This window comes from Oreochromis aureus, linkage group 8 (genome assembly GCF_013358895.1).
Source record: "Oreochromis aureus strain Israel breed Guangdong linkage group 8, ZZ_aureus, whole genome shotgun sequence".
In the NCBI taxonomy this organism is placed as follows: Eukaryota; Metazoa; Chordata; class Actinopteri; order Cichliformes; family Cichlidae; genus Oreochromis; species Oreochromis aureus.
In genome coordinates, this window is record NC_052949.1 from 14,498,801 (window position 1) to 14,518,358 (window position 19,558).

Genomic DNA, 19,558 nt, shown 5'->3' on the forward strand with positions numbered 1-19,558 from the left:
TAATCTCTTTGATCACTTACAGATTCATATCACACTGCATATGAATAATATTTCACTGGGAAAATGACTTTGTTTACAACTCTGGTTTTACTGAGTGCTGAAGTGAAGCTCTGAAAAAAGGAGGGGTGTTAAGAAAGTTCCTCTTCCTTTTATAGGTTTCACAGTGACTTCTTTTTATAATGATCTATAAAAATTGAGACATTCAAGCTCGTTGAAAGCTCCTCGGCACATTTTAAATCAAATAACCAGCTATAGAATGACTTGAATAAAACCCCCTTTTGGGTTTTCTTTGTAAATTTTAACCAACGTGCTTTTCACCTTTATTGATTTCAGACTTCCCTTTAAAATCAATATTTATAAACTTTGGCAAATTCAGTTGTTTTTTTTTTTACTATAATTATTTGTAGTGCAGGACCTAAAATAAGAGTTGTGTTTAAAAAAGGGGGGGGGGGGTCAATAAAATTTTCTAGGTTGGCCAATTTTTTTTAATTTTTTTTTTTTTTAACAATGCCGTGGTCGTGACTGACGTCACCACGTGACCTGTTTTAAGCCAATCAGGCACTCGTACAGGCGTGTAATCGGTCGCCAGATTATGGTTCGACAGGAGCGGAGTGAGGTGGCAGGGACTGGCAGCAGTTGACTCCGGTATAATAAGAGCTGGCTGTTTAGCTTTGTCATTTTTTGGCCTGGACACGATCCTTCTAGAAGGTGTGATTGTCACTGACAAGGTAACAGCTTTCACTCAGCTACTTTCTACTCCAGCGTTAGCCAGCTTTTCTCTGTAGCCTTTAACTGGCAAGTGTCCGCACCAATGCGAGGCTACAGCAGTTAGCTGTAGTGTTAGTCTTCAGGGTAGCGGATGTGAGATGATGTGAGGGCTGTCTGCCAAAACTGCAGCCAAGTGCTAGCTCGGCAGAGCAAGAACAAGTATGGTCTTTATTGAAATTGTTTTGCCCAATTTTATTCTTGAAAACAGCATATCTGAAGTGATGTACTTTACTTTTTCAGTGATAAAAGCAAGCTAGCTTATCCTTGCATCATCCGCAGAGAGGGAGCATCCTCCAGTTTTATTCCTTATCGTGAAGGTTTTCGTGCTGTATTTATTTCTTCTCTCCCGGAAGTTGTTTCTCTATTTACCCAGAGTGAGATAGCTAAAGTTGTTGTCAGACTTGCCTGGCTGGCTGGTTCAGGAGTGGGTGTGGTGGCTGCTATAGGAGCTTCATTCATAGGATAAGTGATGCTAACCCCTGAATTCGTCTGACAACAGCTGTGTCTGAAGCAGCACCCAACCCCCCTTGGTTGCCACTCTAACAGCTGCCATTAGGTCCAGCTTCTTCATCCCACAAGCTTGGACAGCACAACTAATTGCACGGCAAGGTAGCTTCATATAATACAACAGACCCGTGAATTAATCTGGGTAAATTCTGGACATCTGTCTCTAAAAGTGGAAGGATAGCCTGCTGTGATGAAGCTGTTAGATTTCTTGATTTCTCTAAGCGCTGCCCCTCCTTAGGTTACCAGAAGCTCAAATATAAACCACCATAAAATGTTATCAGTGACACGGAGGTAGAGGCGATAAGATCCACGTAATCAAGGCTCATTACTGCTCATTACAACTTTGCTTGGTTGGTGGTTGACTTGGTAAATGTACAATTTTTAGCCTTTTTAATGCATTTCTTTTTTACACACCATAGTGTGCTGCATCTTATTATACTGAACTTTAGGCTATGAACCAAAAAAACAGTCGCCTAAATATTCATGATTGTGTATGTTTGTGGTGAGGCAAAGTTGGTTGAGCACGCCCAACAACTTCTTGGGATGTTTAAAACAGGAATGACAAGGCCATCAGTGCAGGCTGTTGTGATAATCCGTCACGTATTTACTGTAAGATTGAGAAACAAGTTTGACTGAGAGCTTGTTTAGTATTTGGTTTATTTATGTTTTTGGTTTTCTAATAACTTGGTTCTCTACTTTTGTGTTAAGCTGCACTTAATCTGCAAAATAAGTCTTTTTAGATGTGTACATACAGAATTTGACACTCATCATGGGCATGAAGGTCATGGTGTCATGGGCTTTTAATGGTTTATTTTAACTGCTCTTTTTCCACAGTGGAATTGTTGCACAGTATACATCTTTATTGACTTTATCGACATACACCCCTACCAATATTTGGTTAAATGTCCCTTTGCGAGTTTTACCTAAACAATGCACTTTTGGTATCCATCAAAATGCACCTGTGCATTGTTTTAATTTTTAACTTTACTGGGAATGGAGTCCAAACTTATCAGTTTTCGTCCTTCCCCAAGGTCCTGCTCTATCCAGCGCTGCCATGTCGGCGAAGGCCATCTCAGAGCAGACAGGGAAAGAGCTGTTGTATAAGAACATCTGCACCTCGGCGGCCGTGCAGAACCGTTTCCGTTATGCTAGTGTAACAGCTGAGACTGACTGGGCCCGCCTCACACAGGACCATTCATGGCTGCTGACAGAGGTAAGACTGTTTGTTTGTCCAGCTCGTGAAGCCTGATTACAACCTTCAAAAGTTCATTTACCTACATGTTCTGTACTATAACAATCAGAGTGATTTGCATAGACTGTATAAAAGATGCACACAGCTTACAGGTCTGAAAGGTGAAGCCATTTTGCACTGCCTTTAATTGTCACCAGGGACACATTAAAAACAATGCAGGTTTTAGACATTTTGCTATCACAGATTACAAAAGATTTAAAGTACTAACCTTAGTCCTCAGTGTTTCAAAACAGGACTTCCACCCCAACCAGTGGGTTATGCCACATCAATCTTTTATAGTATCTGTGGTGACAGACTGGACAGATCTGAAATGTCTCTGAACCTTTGCTGTGCCCATGTGTCAGTGCAACAACATGTCTGGCTCACGTGTTTCCTGTTTCGGCAGTTGATTGGCTCTCTCACAGCAGGGCTGGGAAACCCCACCCATCTTTATTGTTTCTACCATAGTCATACCATACTATCATACCAAAAAAAGACCATGTGTGTCCTGTTTCTTCTATTTGCTCATCCCAAAAGAGGCTGGTGGTGAAGCCAGATCAACTGATAAAGCGGCGCGGGAAGCTCGGCCTAGTAGGCATCAACATGGACCTGCAGGGTGTCCAGGAGTGGCTCAAAGACCACCTAATGAAGGAGACCACTGTGAGTTAACTGTATTCTATCTTAGTGAGCATAAAACACAGCCATGACTGTCTTTGTGGCAATAAAGCACACATGCTGCAGTAGTTAGAACCACGAGAAACACATTGCATCATTTTCTTAGGAGGAATTTCATTCGAATGCAGTGACTGTTGCCAAGTAAAACATGACTGATGTGTTGTTCATGTTTAAAACATCATCAACTAGAACCATGTGTGAGGATGAATTTGCTTGACAAATACAGGGCTGTCGTTGAGCAAAAGTTAGCTCAACATTTTTGTGAGGTGATCAAGCATCCTTGTTTTTTTTGTTTTTTTTTCTGCTCTGTGTGTCTAAATAAACTTGCTGCATTGTCGTCATACAGTAAAGTTACTCTGAACCTAGATGTTATTTATCCGTCTTGAACAGCCAGAGCTGGCAAGTCTTTAAATAAATCAACATTTAAAAAAGTAATCCCCACAGAAACTGCAGTATTAATACTATATTTGGCCTCTTAAACACCACAAAGGAGCCTCATTTTGATATGAGAAGCACGTGGAGGATTTTGCCTCAGTTGCCCTACTGCTGCCTGTTTTTATTTGATATTATTTGCCCTTCTGTGTACTCTTAATAAGCTATTTGAATGTGAAATGGATGAACTAGAACTTTGAAGGTAGTTTGTAACGATGACAAGACCTAGTAAATGACAGGTCAATTTACATTTTTATGTTATTCTTAAAGTTTCACTTTCACTTGAATATATAATACATGTAGTTTTCCTCTCAGTGTGGTGTGTAGTGGTTTGTGACCAGGTGTTTTTCTTGAATAGGTGGGAAAGGCAAAGGGTGTGCTGAAGAACTTCCTCATTGAGCCATTTGTCCCACACACACAGGTAATGTATGCCAGTAATCTGTCTTTCATCTTGAGATTTTTAAAGATTTCGATTCAAAATTCACAATGCACTGCTAACACTCTCTAAGCTCTGAGGAGCTTAGAGAAGTTTTGTCGAACAGTTCAATTTGTGTCATCAGTGGTTATTTCTCCTCTTGTAACTTGAATTTGCTCAATGGTCTATGGTTTCTATGGTCTCAGCTTCACAGCTAGTCCCTTCTCGTCTTGTCTTGTGTGTTGTCAGCAGGACAGATCCTGTATTTACATAAATGTTTTATTTTTAATTAAGATTTGGTGTCATTCTGAATTTCCCTGTTCAAACCAGGTTGTCACAGCAATATATAGTTGAGCTCAAAAGTAAGTCGTAATTTACTAAATACAGACACTCATACACAGCCTATCAGTCCATCAGCGATTGCTTCATTTTTAAAAGAGGAGCTTGTTGTGATCAGCATGTTGATTTATACCGTTATTTTTAGTTTAAATTATTGCGTAATGGTAACTTTTAGTATCCCTTTACACTTTCGTAGAGGTAGCCTTAAACTTCTGTCATAGGCTATGAACCAAAAAACAGTCGCCTAAAGTACACGTATACTTTGCACCTTTTATTAAGAGCCAATGTGATATTTCCTGCAGCTGCCCTCAAAGAATTCTGAACAGAATGAAAGTATTGCATCACAGGACCTCTGATGTGAGAAGAATTTGTGAAAATGAGCTTCCTTTACTTTAAATGAAGCACACTGCTGCATCCTGTCGGACTGAAAGAGGGGAATCAAATTCTTATACAAATCAGCTGATGAGCTGCTGCTGACGACGTTGGCAGATCATCAGCTGGGGTCATGTCTGACCCGGATCATCCTCCCCCCAGAGGATTAATTAAATTACCTTGTGGCCTTTTAAAAAATTGGTCTGTAAGAAAACCCTCCATACCTACTTTAGAGAGTATTATTTGATTTTCCTTGGTGTGCTGTGCTTCTTTAAATATTTAGTAATAATTGATAAAACCCAAGTCTGATAAAACTTTAGTGCAGTGGAAAGTCAAGTTGTTGTTGTTGTTGGTAATTGGTAATAAATAATAAACCAATCTACAAGAATTAGTTCCTCAAACTCTGCCATTCTCATCAAATCCTCTTAGAAAAATTAAAAGGAGTAGAATGACTTAACCAGGATCAGTACTTCCTGGTTGACCCAGTCGATCTAGGACCTTATAAGTGAGAACAAGCTCCAGGTTATGTGTGTTCTGTCTGTAGGTCAGTGTGCATTTGATTAGTTTGTTGATTTTCTTAATAATTTCTCGCAGAGAACTGAATGTTGAAACCGCTTGTTGGCCTTATGTAAATATTGCGCAGCATTTCCAAACAAAATCAGTAAAGACGTATTTGCGTGTCCTTGCATGTGGCTGAACTCGCTGTTTACTCACTCAGGAGGAAGAGTTTTACGTATGCATCTATGCCACACGTGAGGGCGACCACGTGCTTTTCCACCACGAGGGAGGAGTGGAGGTGGGTGACGTGGACGCCAAGGCCCAGAAGCTGATGGTTCCAGTGGATGGCAAGCTCACGGAGGACCAAGTCAAAGAGCAGCTGCTCACACAAGTTCCCGACGACAAGAAGGAGTACGGAAACCTTTTTCTAAAATTGTCTTTATTATTTAAAGACCTTTATATTTCATTATTTAAATATAAAACAAATGGTGACATTTGAATCTGAGTCATTTTGTGCTTTGAACCTAATTGGGTCTCTTAGCAGTTCACAGTAGTAGTAGTTAGTGATCAGGCACTCTGTTAAAACACAGTAGAGAGACATTTGAGCAGAGATGTGATTAGCCAGAGACTGAATGAAAAATAATACAGGAATAACTGTGTGTATATTTAGTTTTGCACCTTCTTGTTGCTTTTTAATTTCTTTCTTAACCAAAGAGGCTCTCTGTATTCACAAAATCTTTTATCCTTTGCTGTTTTGACCTTGACTAATGTTTAGCTTCTTTTATGTAAACTTAGCAGTGTAAATACTCTTATCTCTTTTAAACAATACAAACTAGAAAGAAACAAAGATACGCTCTCAGTATTCAGTGTGGCTGTTTAGCGATACTCTACTACCATTTTGTTCTTGCCTAGTGAGACACAAAGCTTCACAAAAGTTCTCTTATGTGCTGATTAAGTCTAATTTTGTTTCCCTCCTCAGTGTTTTGGCCAGTTTTATAGTCGGCCTCTTCAACTTGTATGAGGACCTCTACTTTACCTACCTTGAAATCAACCCTCTGGGTAAAACTCTTATTTTCACTCAGCTCATTATGAATTGCAGAAACAAAAATGCTGATTAAATAGAAAAATTTAGATTGCTACCATGCTATGTTAGTAATTCATTGGTGGAAAATGTACAAATTAGCTCAAAAATTCTGCCTTTTCACAGTCGTCACTCAAGATGGAGTATATGTCCTTGACATGGCAGCCAAGATTGATGCCACAGCGGATTATATCTGCAAGGCTAAATGGGGGGACCTTGAGTTTCCTCCACCCTTCGGCAGAGAGGCGTACCCTGAGGTGAGATTTGAAGAGCTGTAATTGGACAAGCTGTTTGTTTATAGTTCTCTGGATCCTTTAATTTTCACTGATTTGATTTAAAATGTGACCTTAAGTTAGATCTACTCATGCGTACAATGATTGGTCAGTCCATTTCTCCATCCTTGTGCACTTACTGACCACAGTTTTCACCACTCTGTCTTGTTACTTGTAGGAGGCCTACATAGCTGATCTGGATGCAAAGAGTGGTGCCAGTCTGAAGCTGACTCTGCTGAACCCCCGAGGCAGGATCTGGACCATGGTGGCCGGAGGAGGTGCCTCTGTTGTCTACAGGTAGTCCATCACATACAGCATAAATTTGAACTCTATACCACTTCTTTGCCTTTATGGCTTGAAATTTCAAAGCTGATTAGACTGAAGTTTTGCTTTCTACGAAACCCCAGCTTGACTTTTCTGTTGCCAGCTTAATATCTTTTAAGGTTAATTACAGCTGATAGAATCGCATCATTTCTCTTCTTCAGCGACACCATCTGCGATCTGGGTGGGGTGGACGAGCTGGCTAATTATGGCGAGTACTCAGGCGCACCCAGTGAACAGCAGACCTACGACTACGCAAAAACCATCTTGTCTCTCATGACACGTGAAAAACATCCTCTAGGTGGGTGAAGCCTGGACTTGATTACATTTTTTGCTTATTTTCCTGGACGGTGTGAAAGGCTGGTGGGAGGAGGAGGCTACAACTGTCAGATAAAGCCTGCGTTTGTTTGCTGTGTCCTTGAAGTGTAGGAATACTTGGTGGATCCTTCCTCTGCTGTGTGAGCTAATTGTGCAGCTTCAGTGTGACACACTGTTCACTATGTGGGGAGTTGCTGGCAATAGACTTCATGTATGTTACTCGGGTGTTGAATTTCAGTCATGAGCATTTCGTAACACGTTTCCTTATCCTACAGGGAAAGTGCTGATCATTGGAGGAAGCATTGCGAACTTCACCAACGTAGCAGCCACATTCAAGGTGAAACGCACTGATATTTACCTGAAAATCTTCTGCACAGTAATAAAGAATCACTGTAACGTTTAAAGAGAAAAAACAGCTTATACACAATATTTAATTTCTTAAACTTTGAAAGATGTCACTGTATTTTCAGCAAGTCCTGAATTAGCAGAGATGCGTGTTATGTTTAATATCAAAACATTTATACCCATAGCTGCTCATACATGCAATACACCAACTAGATTGGTTCCTAATTTATGTCCAGAAAACATGTTAAGGCAGTGTTAGCCTAACCTGCCTTAACATGTTTTCTCCCATTACTTCAAAATCTGAAGGCAGGTCAGAGTAGAGAGCCATACTAAGGCTTTATTATTAATTATTAATTATTAAATGGTCTCAATAAAATTGCACTCTTACTGGTTGATATACTTGTACTTTTTGTGCATCACAAAGCTGATCTGCTTGTCTCTCCTCAGGGCATTGTCAGGGCCATTAAAGATTACCAAGGCCCTCTGAAGGAACACGAGGTCACCATTTTTGTTCGACGTGGCGGTCCGAACTACCAAGAGGGACTCAGGGTGATGGGGGAAGTAGGTGAGTAAGACTGGACTAATAATCGGGGCTAACTCGTGAAATAAATGACTTAAAGTATACATCAAAGTCGACTCCTTGGATCTATACTAAGGAGCGTTTTCTTCTATGCAGGGAAGACCACAGGGATCCCCATTCATGTGTTTGGAACTGAAACCCATATGACTGCAATTGTTGGGATGGCACTGGGCCACCGACCAATCCCTAACCAGCCCCCGATGGACGCCCATACAGCCAACTTTCTCCTCAATGCTAGCAACAGTGCAGTGGTATAATTATTCACTTACTCTTGGGTCAATATAGGATGGTGTGTCAGTCAGTGCCCACTCTCTTAAACAAATTAGATGTTAGATGGGGTTTTGTTATAAGTTAGCTAAACAGTAAGTGGTTCACACAAGTACATTTCAGTGTTTGAGAAAGGAGAAGAAAAGGGTTATTGCTTAAAATGACATGCATTTATACTGTAGGTGTCTCCATAATGCAGGGTCATGACTAGCAAAAGGGTGTAACCTAAATCGGATTTATTTACTTTTTATACAATTGAGTGTGACTTGTTTAAACACAGTTTAAGCTCGTTTAGCGCCTCTATAGTTTCATAGTGTGCGTGTGTCTTTGTTAGCTGTATGAACTTATGTTGTCGTTGGGGGTGAAGCCACTGTTTCTAACTATGCTATGCATGCTCTTTGGTAACCTCTGTCAGCCTGTCACGTAAATGTTTCTCTTTTCTTTGCCAGACTCCAGCTACAACAAGGACGGCTTCATTCTCTGAGCCCAAGTCGCCCACTGATACCTGCCCAGCCAAGAAGTCTAAAGCAGGGCTTCCAACAGGTAACAAACACAGTCATTCATGCTGAACTGCTTCTTATCAGCAAGATCCCATATTTACTCATGCACTTCTGCTTTTTATTTTATTTTTTTTCCCTCTCATCCTGGCTTCTCCTTTCCTGCTGAAATACCATGACCAATATTCTGCAATGTATCTTCCTTCTCTTTTCCTCCTTTTCTTATTTCGCACAAACTTACATCCGCCCTTTTCATGCTTGTTTCTCTAAGACTCGCTCCATTCTATACTGTGGCCTCTGAAGAATGTGGTCACAGGCGATTGGAAAGGTAAGTGATAGGTGTGCCATGGCCTCACTGCTCTGGGCTTCCTACACATTCATCACTGGTTTGAACTTTTTTTTCCCCCCCCCTTGTTTACTGCTCACCTTTCTAATCTTGGTGTATATGAAGTGCGTATGTTCACATCACATCGGGGCATCATATTCTTATGAATGCTGTGCATACTTTTGAATATGCTTTTTTATCTTTTTATAATGAATAAGTATGGTTTGTAATAAATACTATATAAATTAAGTTTAAATTAAGCATATTATTGTTTTTTTCTAAGGCCTCTTCTCTTCACACTGGATTTTGTGTTCTTTAGGATTAGTAGTGTTAAAGTCAAAAGCAGCCATGCAAACATGAAGTTTTGATTACTTAACTAAACTGTTTATATTGCCTTTTACAGCAGTACAGTAAAGGCATGCTCCATAGCAGCTGAGCTCTGCATGGTCTCTTCCTCTGCTGTGCTTCTAATGCAGTGTTTTCAGTGACGACACATGGTTGCAAAAATGCGGTGAAGTGTGTTGAGTGAATAACTTGCAGCAAAGTCGGACTCAATTTTTGTTCTCTTCTTGTGTTTGTGCCTGTTTTTTGTTGTATTTTGTGTTTCCGTCCTGTGGGTGTCACAGAAGCTCAAGCCTCTTCAGGCTGCAGCGGAGGTATGGAAGGGTGTGAAAAACCTGTTTTCCTGCCCTCTCCGTCCTTTGTCCCTCTGCTTTCCCCTCTAATGTTTATCTTCTTCTTTACACTCTTATGGCTTACTCGTTTGACACTGCCTCATAATCATTATTTTAAAAAACGTATAACAACACCTGAAGGAAAAAATCTTGAGCTATAACTGTTAGTAGAAATTCTTCAGTTCAAGATGCAGGCACAAGAATCAGTTCTGTATTTAAAATATTCTGCACAGCTCGGAGATGTAACGACAGAAGGCAGAGAGAAAGAGAGACTTGGGAGGACTGGAATAAGCTTGTGAGAATGTATTTTTACTAAACAGTAAGAGTTTTAAAGCACATGCACTAATGTGATCTCTGCTTTTAAGATTTTTCTTTTTCAAATTTTTCAGATGCTCTGAACCTTTCTATGTAATGTTATCATTACAAAAAATTTGATCTTTATCGGCAGTCAAGGATCTGTCAGACAGTTTGTTGCCACATGGAAATATAAGACATACCACAGATGGCACTCAGAAAAAGTCTTTTGTCAAATACTTCACTTTAAAAATGATGGCTGTATACTCCCAGCAATGGAGGAAGCGAAGGTTGATTTTTCTTATCCGGGGGTAAAAATGGCAGCTGCACATGTGGTGTCCATATTCTCATATTCTTTTCATACAAATGTCTTAATTTTTAATGATGTGACATTGCAAATTAATGTTTTTAACACTGTGGCTTGGAGAAAGCGGACAAAATAAATCGTGCAGATCCTGTGTGGGGTGGTATTTTTCTCTTCCTGGTCCATCTGTCCTCAGTGAATCCTGTCTTTATTCTGATTCTTACCATTCCCATTCCTGCTGTTTCCCTGAGCCAGAATTCCCTCTTCAACTGTGAATGGGTTTTAGTTCAGTTTCCACTTCTGACTCGTCTCTGTGTATTTTTTTTTTTTCCTCTCAGCTAAAGCAACCACACTCTTCAGAAAAAACACCAAGACCATTGTTTGGGGCATGCAGACACGTGCCGTGCAAGGCATGCTGGACTTTGACTACGTATGCTCCCGGGAAGCACCCTCTGTGGCAGCCATGGTCTACCCCTTCACGTAGGTTGCGCTATTTCCCATATTTCCGTCTGAATTAAATTAGAAGAGTGTGACTGTAGAATACTGAAAAAAAACTGTCCTAAATAGAGTTAACTGCACAAATCAAGTGATTTTATTTATTTTATTTTTTTTCTCTCTCTCTGCTCGAAATCTCTAAATCTACTCTTGCTGGTGTTTAGTTGTTTCTGTTTTTATCTTTGTCATATTTGTAAAATATGAGCCTTTTTCTAAAAGCATATTGTCAGCTTAGGCAGATTGTAAGTCGTGTACACATACAATAAAGGCTTATAACCTTTTCCAAGTCGCAAATTCCTGTAGAACATCTTAAGCTGCTTAATTCTGCCCAGTGTTCCTCTATCTGTAAGCCACTTTGCAACCCACTTTCAACCCAGCTCTTCCTTCTGATCTGTCAGACTTCGTCAGTTTTGTCTGTCGGCATTGTCTGATCTGTGCTGTATGGGCTTCGCCTTTCCTCACCTTTAGGGGTGTCCATATAGTAAGTGATTCACAGTGATGCAGCAACCAAAAACCAGACTTATCAATTGAGCTGAATTTGAGTTAAACTTCTGTTTTCAATCGGAAACCCCAAACACAAATGATTATAAGCCTTTAATGGACAGGGTTTAAGGAACTGACAGGAATTCATTTTGCAGTTGCAAAGTATTCATTAGTTGTACTGAATGGAGTTACTGCTGTGTTTCGAAAAAAGTTCTTCATACTTTGCCGATATGTTTCTTTTTGTTGCTCAGCGGAGATCACAAGCAGAAGTTCTACTGGGGCCACAAAGAGATCCTGCTGCCGGTCTATAAGAACATGGCCGATGCCATGAAGAAGCACCCCGAGGTAGACGTCCTGATCAGCTTTGCTTCGCTGCGCTCTGCCTTTGACAGCACAGTGGAAGCCATGCAGTACCCACAGGTATGAAGATCGACTGTACAGTGTGTTGAGCTTCCACTTAACTTTTTCAAAGTGAGCACAGTTTATTTAATTGTTTTCAGATTCACACCATCGCCATCATAGCCGAGGGCATCCCTGAAGCTCTGACTAGGAAGATGATAAAGATGGCCGACGAGAAAGGAGTCACCATCATCGGCCCTGCCACGGTACAGAGCTTCATCCCCCTGAACATCTTTGTTGAAAACATTTACACTCATTATTAACACAGCTATAAATTTATAGACTGTGATGATGACTACAGTGTAGTGTGGTATTTAATAGCCTAGCTAAAAGAGCTATTAAATCTTTCAGGTAAACATGGTGGAATTAAATGCCGATTATTCTTGTCAATTAGGTTGGTGGCATCAAGCCGGGCTGTTTTAAGATTGGCAACACAGGCGGCATGCTGGACAACATCCTGGCTTCTAAACTTTACCGTCCCGGAAGTGTGGCGTATGTGTCGCGCTCTGGGGGCATGTCCAATGAGCTGAACAACATCATCTCACGCACTACAGACGGTGTCTATGAAGGGGTGGCCATCGGAGGAGACAGGTACAAAAACTTAATTGCAGATCATTTACTTGAGAGAATTTTTTTCATTTAAAAAAAAAATACATAAATAAATACTTGACAAAAAAAAATTCTAGTTCCAGAAATGAATGCTTACTTCTCTCTGTCCAGATATCCAGGCTCGACCTTCATGGACCACGTCCTACGTTATCAGGACACTCCAGGAATTAAGATGATTGTTGTACTGGGAGAGGTGGGAAGCATTTAATATCTAAATTGTTTGGTCTGTGCTACTTGTATCAAATAGAATCCTGTTTTAAATATGTCCTTTACTTTGACACAGATTGGTGGAACAGAGGAGTACAAGATCTGTCAGGGCATCAAGGAAGGCAGGATAACAAAACCTGTGGTCTGCTGGTGCATTGGAACCTGCGCCACCATGTTTGCCTCAGAGGTCAGTTGGCTCTGGAAATGCTGGCTTTGGATTTTATTGCTGCTCTTACCTGGAAGTTCAATTTTTCCAGTAATATGTTTTACTGCCATCTTCAGGTTCAGTTCGGCCATGCAGGAGCTTGTGCCAACCAGGCTTCAGAGACAGCTGTGGCCAAGAACCAGGCTCTGAGGGATGCTGGAGCTTATGTACCGAAGAGCTTTGATGAGCTGGGTGACGTCATCAAGTGAGAAATACTTTTCATGCTAATTTCCCAAAGTTTGGAACTGCCAGGCTTGTCTGTTCCTCACTGTTATTGTGTTTGTGGTGAAACAGGACTGTGTATGATGAATTGGTGGCCAATGGTACCATCGTTCCTGCCCAGGAGGTTCCTCCCCCAACAGTACCTATGGATTATTCCTGGGCCCGGGTGAGAACTTTATAATAGTCCTTTTGTAAACTTACAGCTAATAATGTAAATCATGTATAGCAATACATTTTTATTATAAGCGAACAGTAGAAGCAAAGAAACATTGGATATAATGGTTATTTGTGGAATTTTGGGGCTTTTTCCAGGAGTTGGGCCTGATTCGTAAGCCAGCCTCATTCATGACAAGCATCTGTGATGAGCGAGGCCAGGAGCTCATCTATGCTGGCATGTCCATCACTGAGGTCTTCAGAGAAGAGATTGGTATAGGAGGAGTGCTAGGACTGCTCTGGTTCCAGCGCAGGTCAGTATGACGTCAAGAACACTGTTAGTTTTTAAGAATGTAGGATCAATTTCACACTTTTTTTTTTTTGTTTTTTTTTTTTGTTTAGGTTACCACGCTACGCCTGCCAGTTCATTGAAATGTGCCTGATGGTGACTGCCGATCATGGGCCTGCAGTCTCCGGCGCTCACAACACGATTGTCTGTGCTCGTGCGGGCAAAGACCTTATCTCAAGCCTCACATCCGGCCTGCTCACCATCGTCAGTACTGCTCACATATTGATCAGTCATTGATCATGTCATCTTTTGTTGTTTTTTTTTTTTTTCCCCAAATCTATCTTGTATTTTATGAGCTGCTCAGCTAACAGCATGATTTCTGACAAACCGGCCATAATGTTTTGGAATTGAAACGCAATTTATTCCTAAAATTCAGGGGGACCGTTTCGGAGGTGCTCTGGATGCGGCTGCAAAGCAGTTCAGCAAGGCATTTGACAGCGGCATGATCCCCATGGAGTTTGTCAACAAGATGAAGAAGGATGGCAAGCTGATTATGGGTATCGGCCACAGGGTGAAATCGGTAAGCAACACTCGACTTTATACAGTAAACAGCGCTCTAATCTGTAAATGAGGCCTCTTATTTATCAGTGTTTTGACTCATATTCATTAACTGCTTCTTCTGAGTTTGATTAAGATAGACACGCAGCCATTGTTTTAAGTGGGGTTTCGGTTTCAGATCAACAACCCAGACATGCGAGTGCAGATTCTGAAGGACTTTGTGAAGCAGAATTTCCCTTCCACCCAGCTGCTTGACTACGCCCTCGATGTAGAAAAGATCACCACCTCTAAGGTATTTTACACAGAGTGAAGTAGACGATGGAAACTTGTGTGTACAAGCAAAACAGTGAAATGATGAAATGAAAATGAAATGGCAACAGAAAGCTGCTACATCTAAACAACCTGATGACTGCATTGACCTTCAGGATTCAGAGATGGGGCTTCGTTGTCAAATAATTTGGTTAAACACTTTGAACAGAAGATTTTTATTTATTTTTACAGCAGGCAAGCAATTATTCTCAGTTTTCTGACCACACCTGCAGATTCCATGATTGACAGTGGAATGTAACCGGAACGAAGACCTGGATTTTATAGTCCTATAAATAATATTAAACATTAATCAGGTTTTTTTTAATCTCATTTAACACTTTTTCTTCTAATTTGTGCTTTTATTCAGGGATGTGTGTCAGAACCCACACCCAATGAAAACTTTGTTATATTTTTTAACTCAATTTAAACAGGAAATTCAACTGTTGAGCTTTTCAACTCTGCCAAGATGGAGAGAAATAACTTTTTTTTTTTTTTTTTTTTATATTTTGTGGGTGAAGCTGCAGCTACCAGAGAAAACCTGTGACATACAAACGCCATAGCAGAAGGTCCTGAACCTTCTTTGTGAGGCAATAGGGATAACCTCCGAGCCACTATTAGATCCAATAAAAAGATTGATAATATCTAGAATAGGCTGCGTGCTCTCTGCAGCTTTGGACAGTAAGTCCTTTCCTCAATTTCATGTTAAAATAACATGCAAGCATTTTGATTTTGATTTATTTTTTTCCCCAGAAACCCAACCTGATCCTAAATGTAGATGGATTTATTGGTGTTGCCTTCGTGGACATGCTTAGGACTTGTGGAGGCTTCACACGGTAAGAATATGAGATTGCATCGTGAGCTGTTACTTCAGTAAGCTTTGGTGCATGTGCTTTGATTGGATGGATCTTATCACCAATATCTCTTAAATATAAATAAATATTTCCTGTTGCTGTTTTTTTTTTTTTTTTTTTTTTTTTTTTTTGTTTGTTTGTTTGTTTTTTAAATTACAGCATAACAAAAAAGAGAAATACTGTATAAATAAACAGAAGCCAATAATAAAAGGGGCAGACAAAATGTGCATGAATATGCACTTTTTAAAAAAAAAAAATTTCCTTTCCCTTCTTTCTTCCTCTTCCCCTTCATTTCCCTTTTGTTCCTCTCTTTTCTTATCTCCCTCTCCTCCTCCTCCTTTCATTCCCTCCCTCTTGCCATCTTTCCCTTCCTTAGATGGAATTATGCAAAAGTGTTATCTGAGCATGTAAACACATGGCCAGGGATGATTCAAGTATTACACTTGTTAAATTTGTCAAAATGAATATGCAGTGGGAGAAACAGAACAGTAGGAAAATCAGACAAATGGATGAATAAATAGAGACACCACTACAGGGGCCACCTGATGTTAGTATTCCTGCTCTTTTAGATTAGCACTCTAAGGTAGTATAAACGAAATGTAATGAGTAAAAAGTGAAGAATACTACGAAATATTGTGTCAATATTATCACTGGGTGTTACCAGGAAGCCTGTAGTTGTTAACAGAAACCATAATAAACACTTTGGTATGATTACAGCTACATTATTTAGATTTAACCAAAAGTGCATGTTCGATGGCTTGTGGAGAATTCGGATGGCTGAGATGCAGTGTCTGCACTGTTGCTGTGTGTCGAGGGGACACTGTCCAGTATTGTTTCTCACATGAATGTTGAACTGTCTCCAGAGACGAGGCTGACGAGTTTGTGGAGATCGGTGCACTAAATGGGATCTTTGTCCTCGGCCGTAGCATGGGCTTCATTGGTGAGTTCCCTTTAAAATGGAGCCATGATATTCACTGTGACAACCTTTAAAACAGAGTCTCTAACCTGAGTTTGCTTTGTTAGGCCATTACCTGGATCAGAAGAGGCTGAAACAGGGTCTGTACCGCCACCCGTGGGATGACATCTCCTACGTGCTCCCTGAACACATGTCCATGTAATTCCCTCGTCACAGAATGGAAATCACTTCCAGATGATGATGTCAGGCGGTATTACACATCTCATGTAACTTGTATCTCCTCTCTAGTTATGATAGCAGCTGCTGAGGGGGTGGAACTGGGCGGGGTTACTTTGGAAAGTGGGAAGTACTGTTTGTCTGAGGGACCTGGGTAGAAGTTTTCAATCTAGTTTTTATGGAGGAAAAAGGGGAAGTATATTTCTAGGCTTAGTTTTTGAGAACTAATTTCAAAAGTCTGAGATGTAACTTGTTTAGTTTTTAACAAAGAGCCACACCAATGCAAATCCTGGCTGCAGGAGCACAAAATCACTTGGTACGGAGTCAAAATTGAGAGATGGTTATGCTTAGTGGGTACAGGAGCAAGATTCAAGCAAAATTTCAGTCCTTAATCCTGCAATGCATAGTCTGCATAGTAACCTCTGTTAATGGCTGCTAAGCATTTTTTAAAATACTTAATCTGCCTGGTTTAGACCACAAGAAAAGGGTGCTTAAATGTGCTTTCTGGTTTTCTGAGTACTGCATCTTAGTTTAAACACTAGATCCCTTTTAAACTCCTTCACCATGATTCACTCCTAACAAAAAAAAAAAGTCAATCTCACCACAAAATTAAACCAAAGTTATTTTAGGGAATTTATTGTTTTTGTTTATTTAATTTAAAAAAAGCAAGATGCAGTGGTAGATGTTACAAATGTAATGAAAAGGATGCATCATCATGGAAATGAGAGGAATTAGACACGAGTTAGGAGTCTCTCCACCATTTGCCTTTCATGAAACCAGCCCGGGTTATAGTTGAGTTCATCAGTTTGTTAGTATTCTAATAACTGTAGAAAAAAGGAAGCTGTAGACGCATCAAAAAGAGGCGAACAAATGCTTCATGAATGAGCCCTGTGAGTCTGGAAAGCATCTTTTGGTGAGGGACCATGAAAGTAGTTTGCTTTACTTTGGAAACTTACAGCACATAATCCGGATGTTCTCCAACTTCCAGTAAAAACTCAAAACACTCTGTAACAGCCCACTGTAATGTCTGCTGTGCTTAATCTGTTTTTATTTAAATGTGAAAAAAGCTTTTTTTGTTTTGTAATATGCTGTCATAAAGTAGTAAAATAAAGAACTTATTGTTTTTCTTTTATTTTGTCGTCTTTGATGTCTTTAACAGCATCACGAGTCTGTAAGTTTACTTTCCTCTTGAATGGAAAATCCTTAAACGTAATTCTGAACATTTCTCTAACATGGACTGTAGTTACATTTAAATACATAGCAAAAAACTAAACACCCGCCTTTACCAGCATCACTGTCCATCAGCTGTATCCTGAGCTACTGATGAGGAATTGTTTGCTGTTCTGGATTTTAAAACTTCATTCTTCAGGTCATACCACAGTATATCAATAAAAAGGTAACTTGGATGTAAATGTGTATTCACATATAGATATATAGAGAAAGATGGATATATTGGGATGGCATTCAGACTCGAAGTGTAGTCGAATGCTAACGAGAGGGCAGCATTACAGACATTGAGGATGGCTACAGGTACCTGGGAATCCCACAGGCAACTGGAAATCATGAAGCTCCAAATACCTGCAAAGAGTAAGGCAAGTCCTGAGGAGTCAGCTCCTTTGGCCAGCTTATATGGTGATTGGATAAGCTGGCCAAAGGAGGAAATGGAAGCCACGGACATCAAGACAGGAAATGTACTGACCATGCATGGAGGGTTTCACCCCAAATCCAGCACCCTGAGACTGTACAGTAAGTGGAAAGAAGGAAGCCAGGGACTAGTGAGTGTCAGAACCACTGTCCAGGATGAGACAACGAACATCCATGAATACATCAAGAAGATGGCCACAAGCAACCATGTGCTTAGTGAATACCTCAGGCGGCAGAAACCCAAGAAAGAAGTCCAGGAAGAGAAACCATCATGGAAGGACAGGCCCCTGCACCTTATGTACCACCGGCAGATAGTGGAAGTGGCTGGACTGAAAGACAGCACAGAGGCACTAATCATGGCAGAGCATGAACAAGCTCTGAGCATAAGATCCATAGAGGCTGGGGTCTATCACACCAGATGAGACCCCAGGTGCAGAGACACCCCTCAGACAATCCACCCACCAGGATAAAGACCTTTCACAAGGCAAGAGGGGAAAATATATATATTTTATAAATTCACAGTTGATTAATGATTTGTGTTCCTCTCATTTTTGCCATGGTCACTGCAAAGGTGTGTTTTTGCCGTTACCCTTGGATTCTTTTTCACTTCTGTCACTGCTGCATGTTATGATCTCTCTGAGGGAAAGTGATGGAAATAATCCGGAATTTCCATCCTTTTGTAAATAATTTGTTTCTAAGACCCAGGAATAATTTGCACCAGTTAATTTTTCCTTGAGGCAATAACACTTTCTCAGTAAGCAGACTGTGTGGGCTTTTATTTTGAAGGGAGGGGCACATACAGAATTCACTCTATTAGTTTAATTAGATATGTTTGTCTTTATGACTTAGGTCAACTAAATGAAAAAAAAGAGACAATTTTACTTTTGTGTACACAGACACTTGTTTTTTCTGCAGTGACTGTAGGTTTGTTTGTTTGTTTTTTCATTTGGACTTTTTAGATTTAATTTCAGTTTAGTGTCAGTTAGTTTCCAGAGTGTATTTTCATATTTTAGTTTAGTTTTCGTTGTTTGAAAATGTTCAGTTTTTATTAGTTTCAGTGTTAGTTTTAGACCTTTTAATTATTAGTGTATATGCATATGTCAGAGGCAAGATTTTGCAAAATCTCAAACACTTCCATCAGGCAGGTTGTGCTACAATTTAGAATCAATCTAACAGATACTAAAACTGAGGAAATTTCCTCTGTATTTTTATTTGACTTTACTTAGCTTTCCAGCTTCACAGAAACGATTCAGTTATCCCCAACCCCAAAGACTAGTTTTACTTTTAGTTAACCACGATGTTTTTCCACCATCTCGTTAACTATAATAACCTGGTTTTGTTGTTGCTCACGTTGAAACACTCAGTTTAATTATTTTATCATCCATGTATAGCCTAACTCAGGTGTTATGAATTATTATTGCCAGTTTAAAGCGTTATACAGTTACGAACCTGATGTTACCTCATCACAAGATGCCAAAGTGCACATC

At 40.1% G+C, this 19,558-nt stretch overlaps 1 protein-coding gene across 4 annotated transcripts; it reads left to right on the top strand.

Moving 5' to 3' along the window:
- The first annotated feature begins 572 nt into the window (after window positions 1–572).
- Window positions 573–17,559, top strand: aclyb (ATP citrate lyase b). Of its 4 annotated transcripts, XM_031751896.2 has the most exons (30): window positions 573–728; window positions 2,307–2,488; window positions 3,044–3,166; window positions 3,972–4,034; window positions 5,458–5,648; window positions 6,217–6,296; window positions 6,445–6,575; window positions 6,769–6,887; window positions 7,076–7,212; window positions 7,505–7,566; window positions 8,022–8,139; window positions 8,251–8,405; window positions 8,871–8,964; window positions 9,190–9,246; window positions 9,870–9,899; window positions 10,854–10,995; window positions 11,745–11,913; window positions 11,994–12,098; window positions 12,287–12,483; window positions 12,613–12,694; window positions 12,785–12,895; window positions 12,991–13,118; window positions 13,208–13,301; window positions 13,448–13,602; window positions 13,691–13,841; window positions 14,014–14,157; window positions 14,314–14,427; window positions 15,195–15,277; window positions 16,159–16,235; window positions 16,319–17,559. In XM_031751896.2, the coding sequence occupies exons 2-30, from the start codon at window positions 2,330–2,332 to the stop codon at window positions 16,411–16,413; spliced, it is 3,366 nt and encodes a 1,121-aa protein (XP_031607756.1). In that variant the 5' UTR covers window positions 573–728; window positions 2,307–2,329; the 3' UTR covers window positions 16,414–17,559. The 4 variants fall into 4 exon arrangements, with proteins under 4 accessions (XP_031607756.1, XP_039472417.1, XP_031607757.1 ...); XM_039616483.1 differs by lacking the exon at window positions 9,870–9,899; XM_031751897.2 differs by lacking the exon at window positions 9,190–9,246.
- The last annotated feature ends 1,999 nt before the right edge of the window (window positions 17,560–19,558 follow it).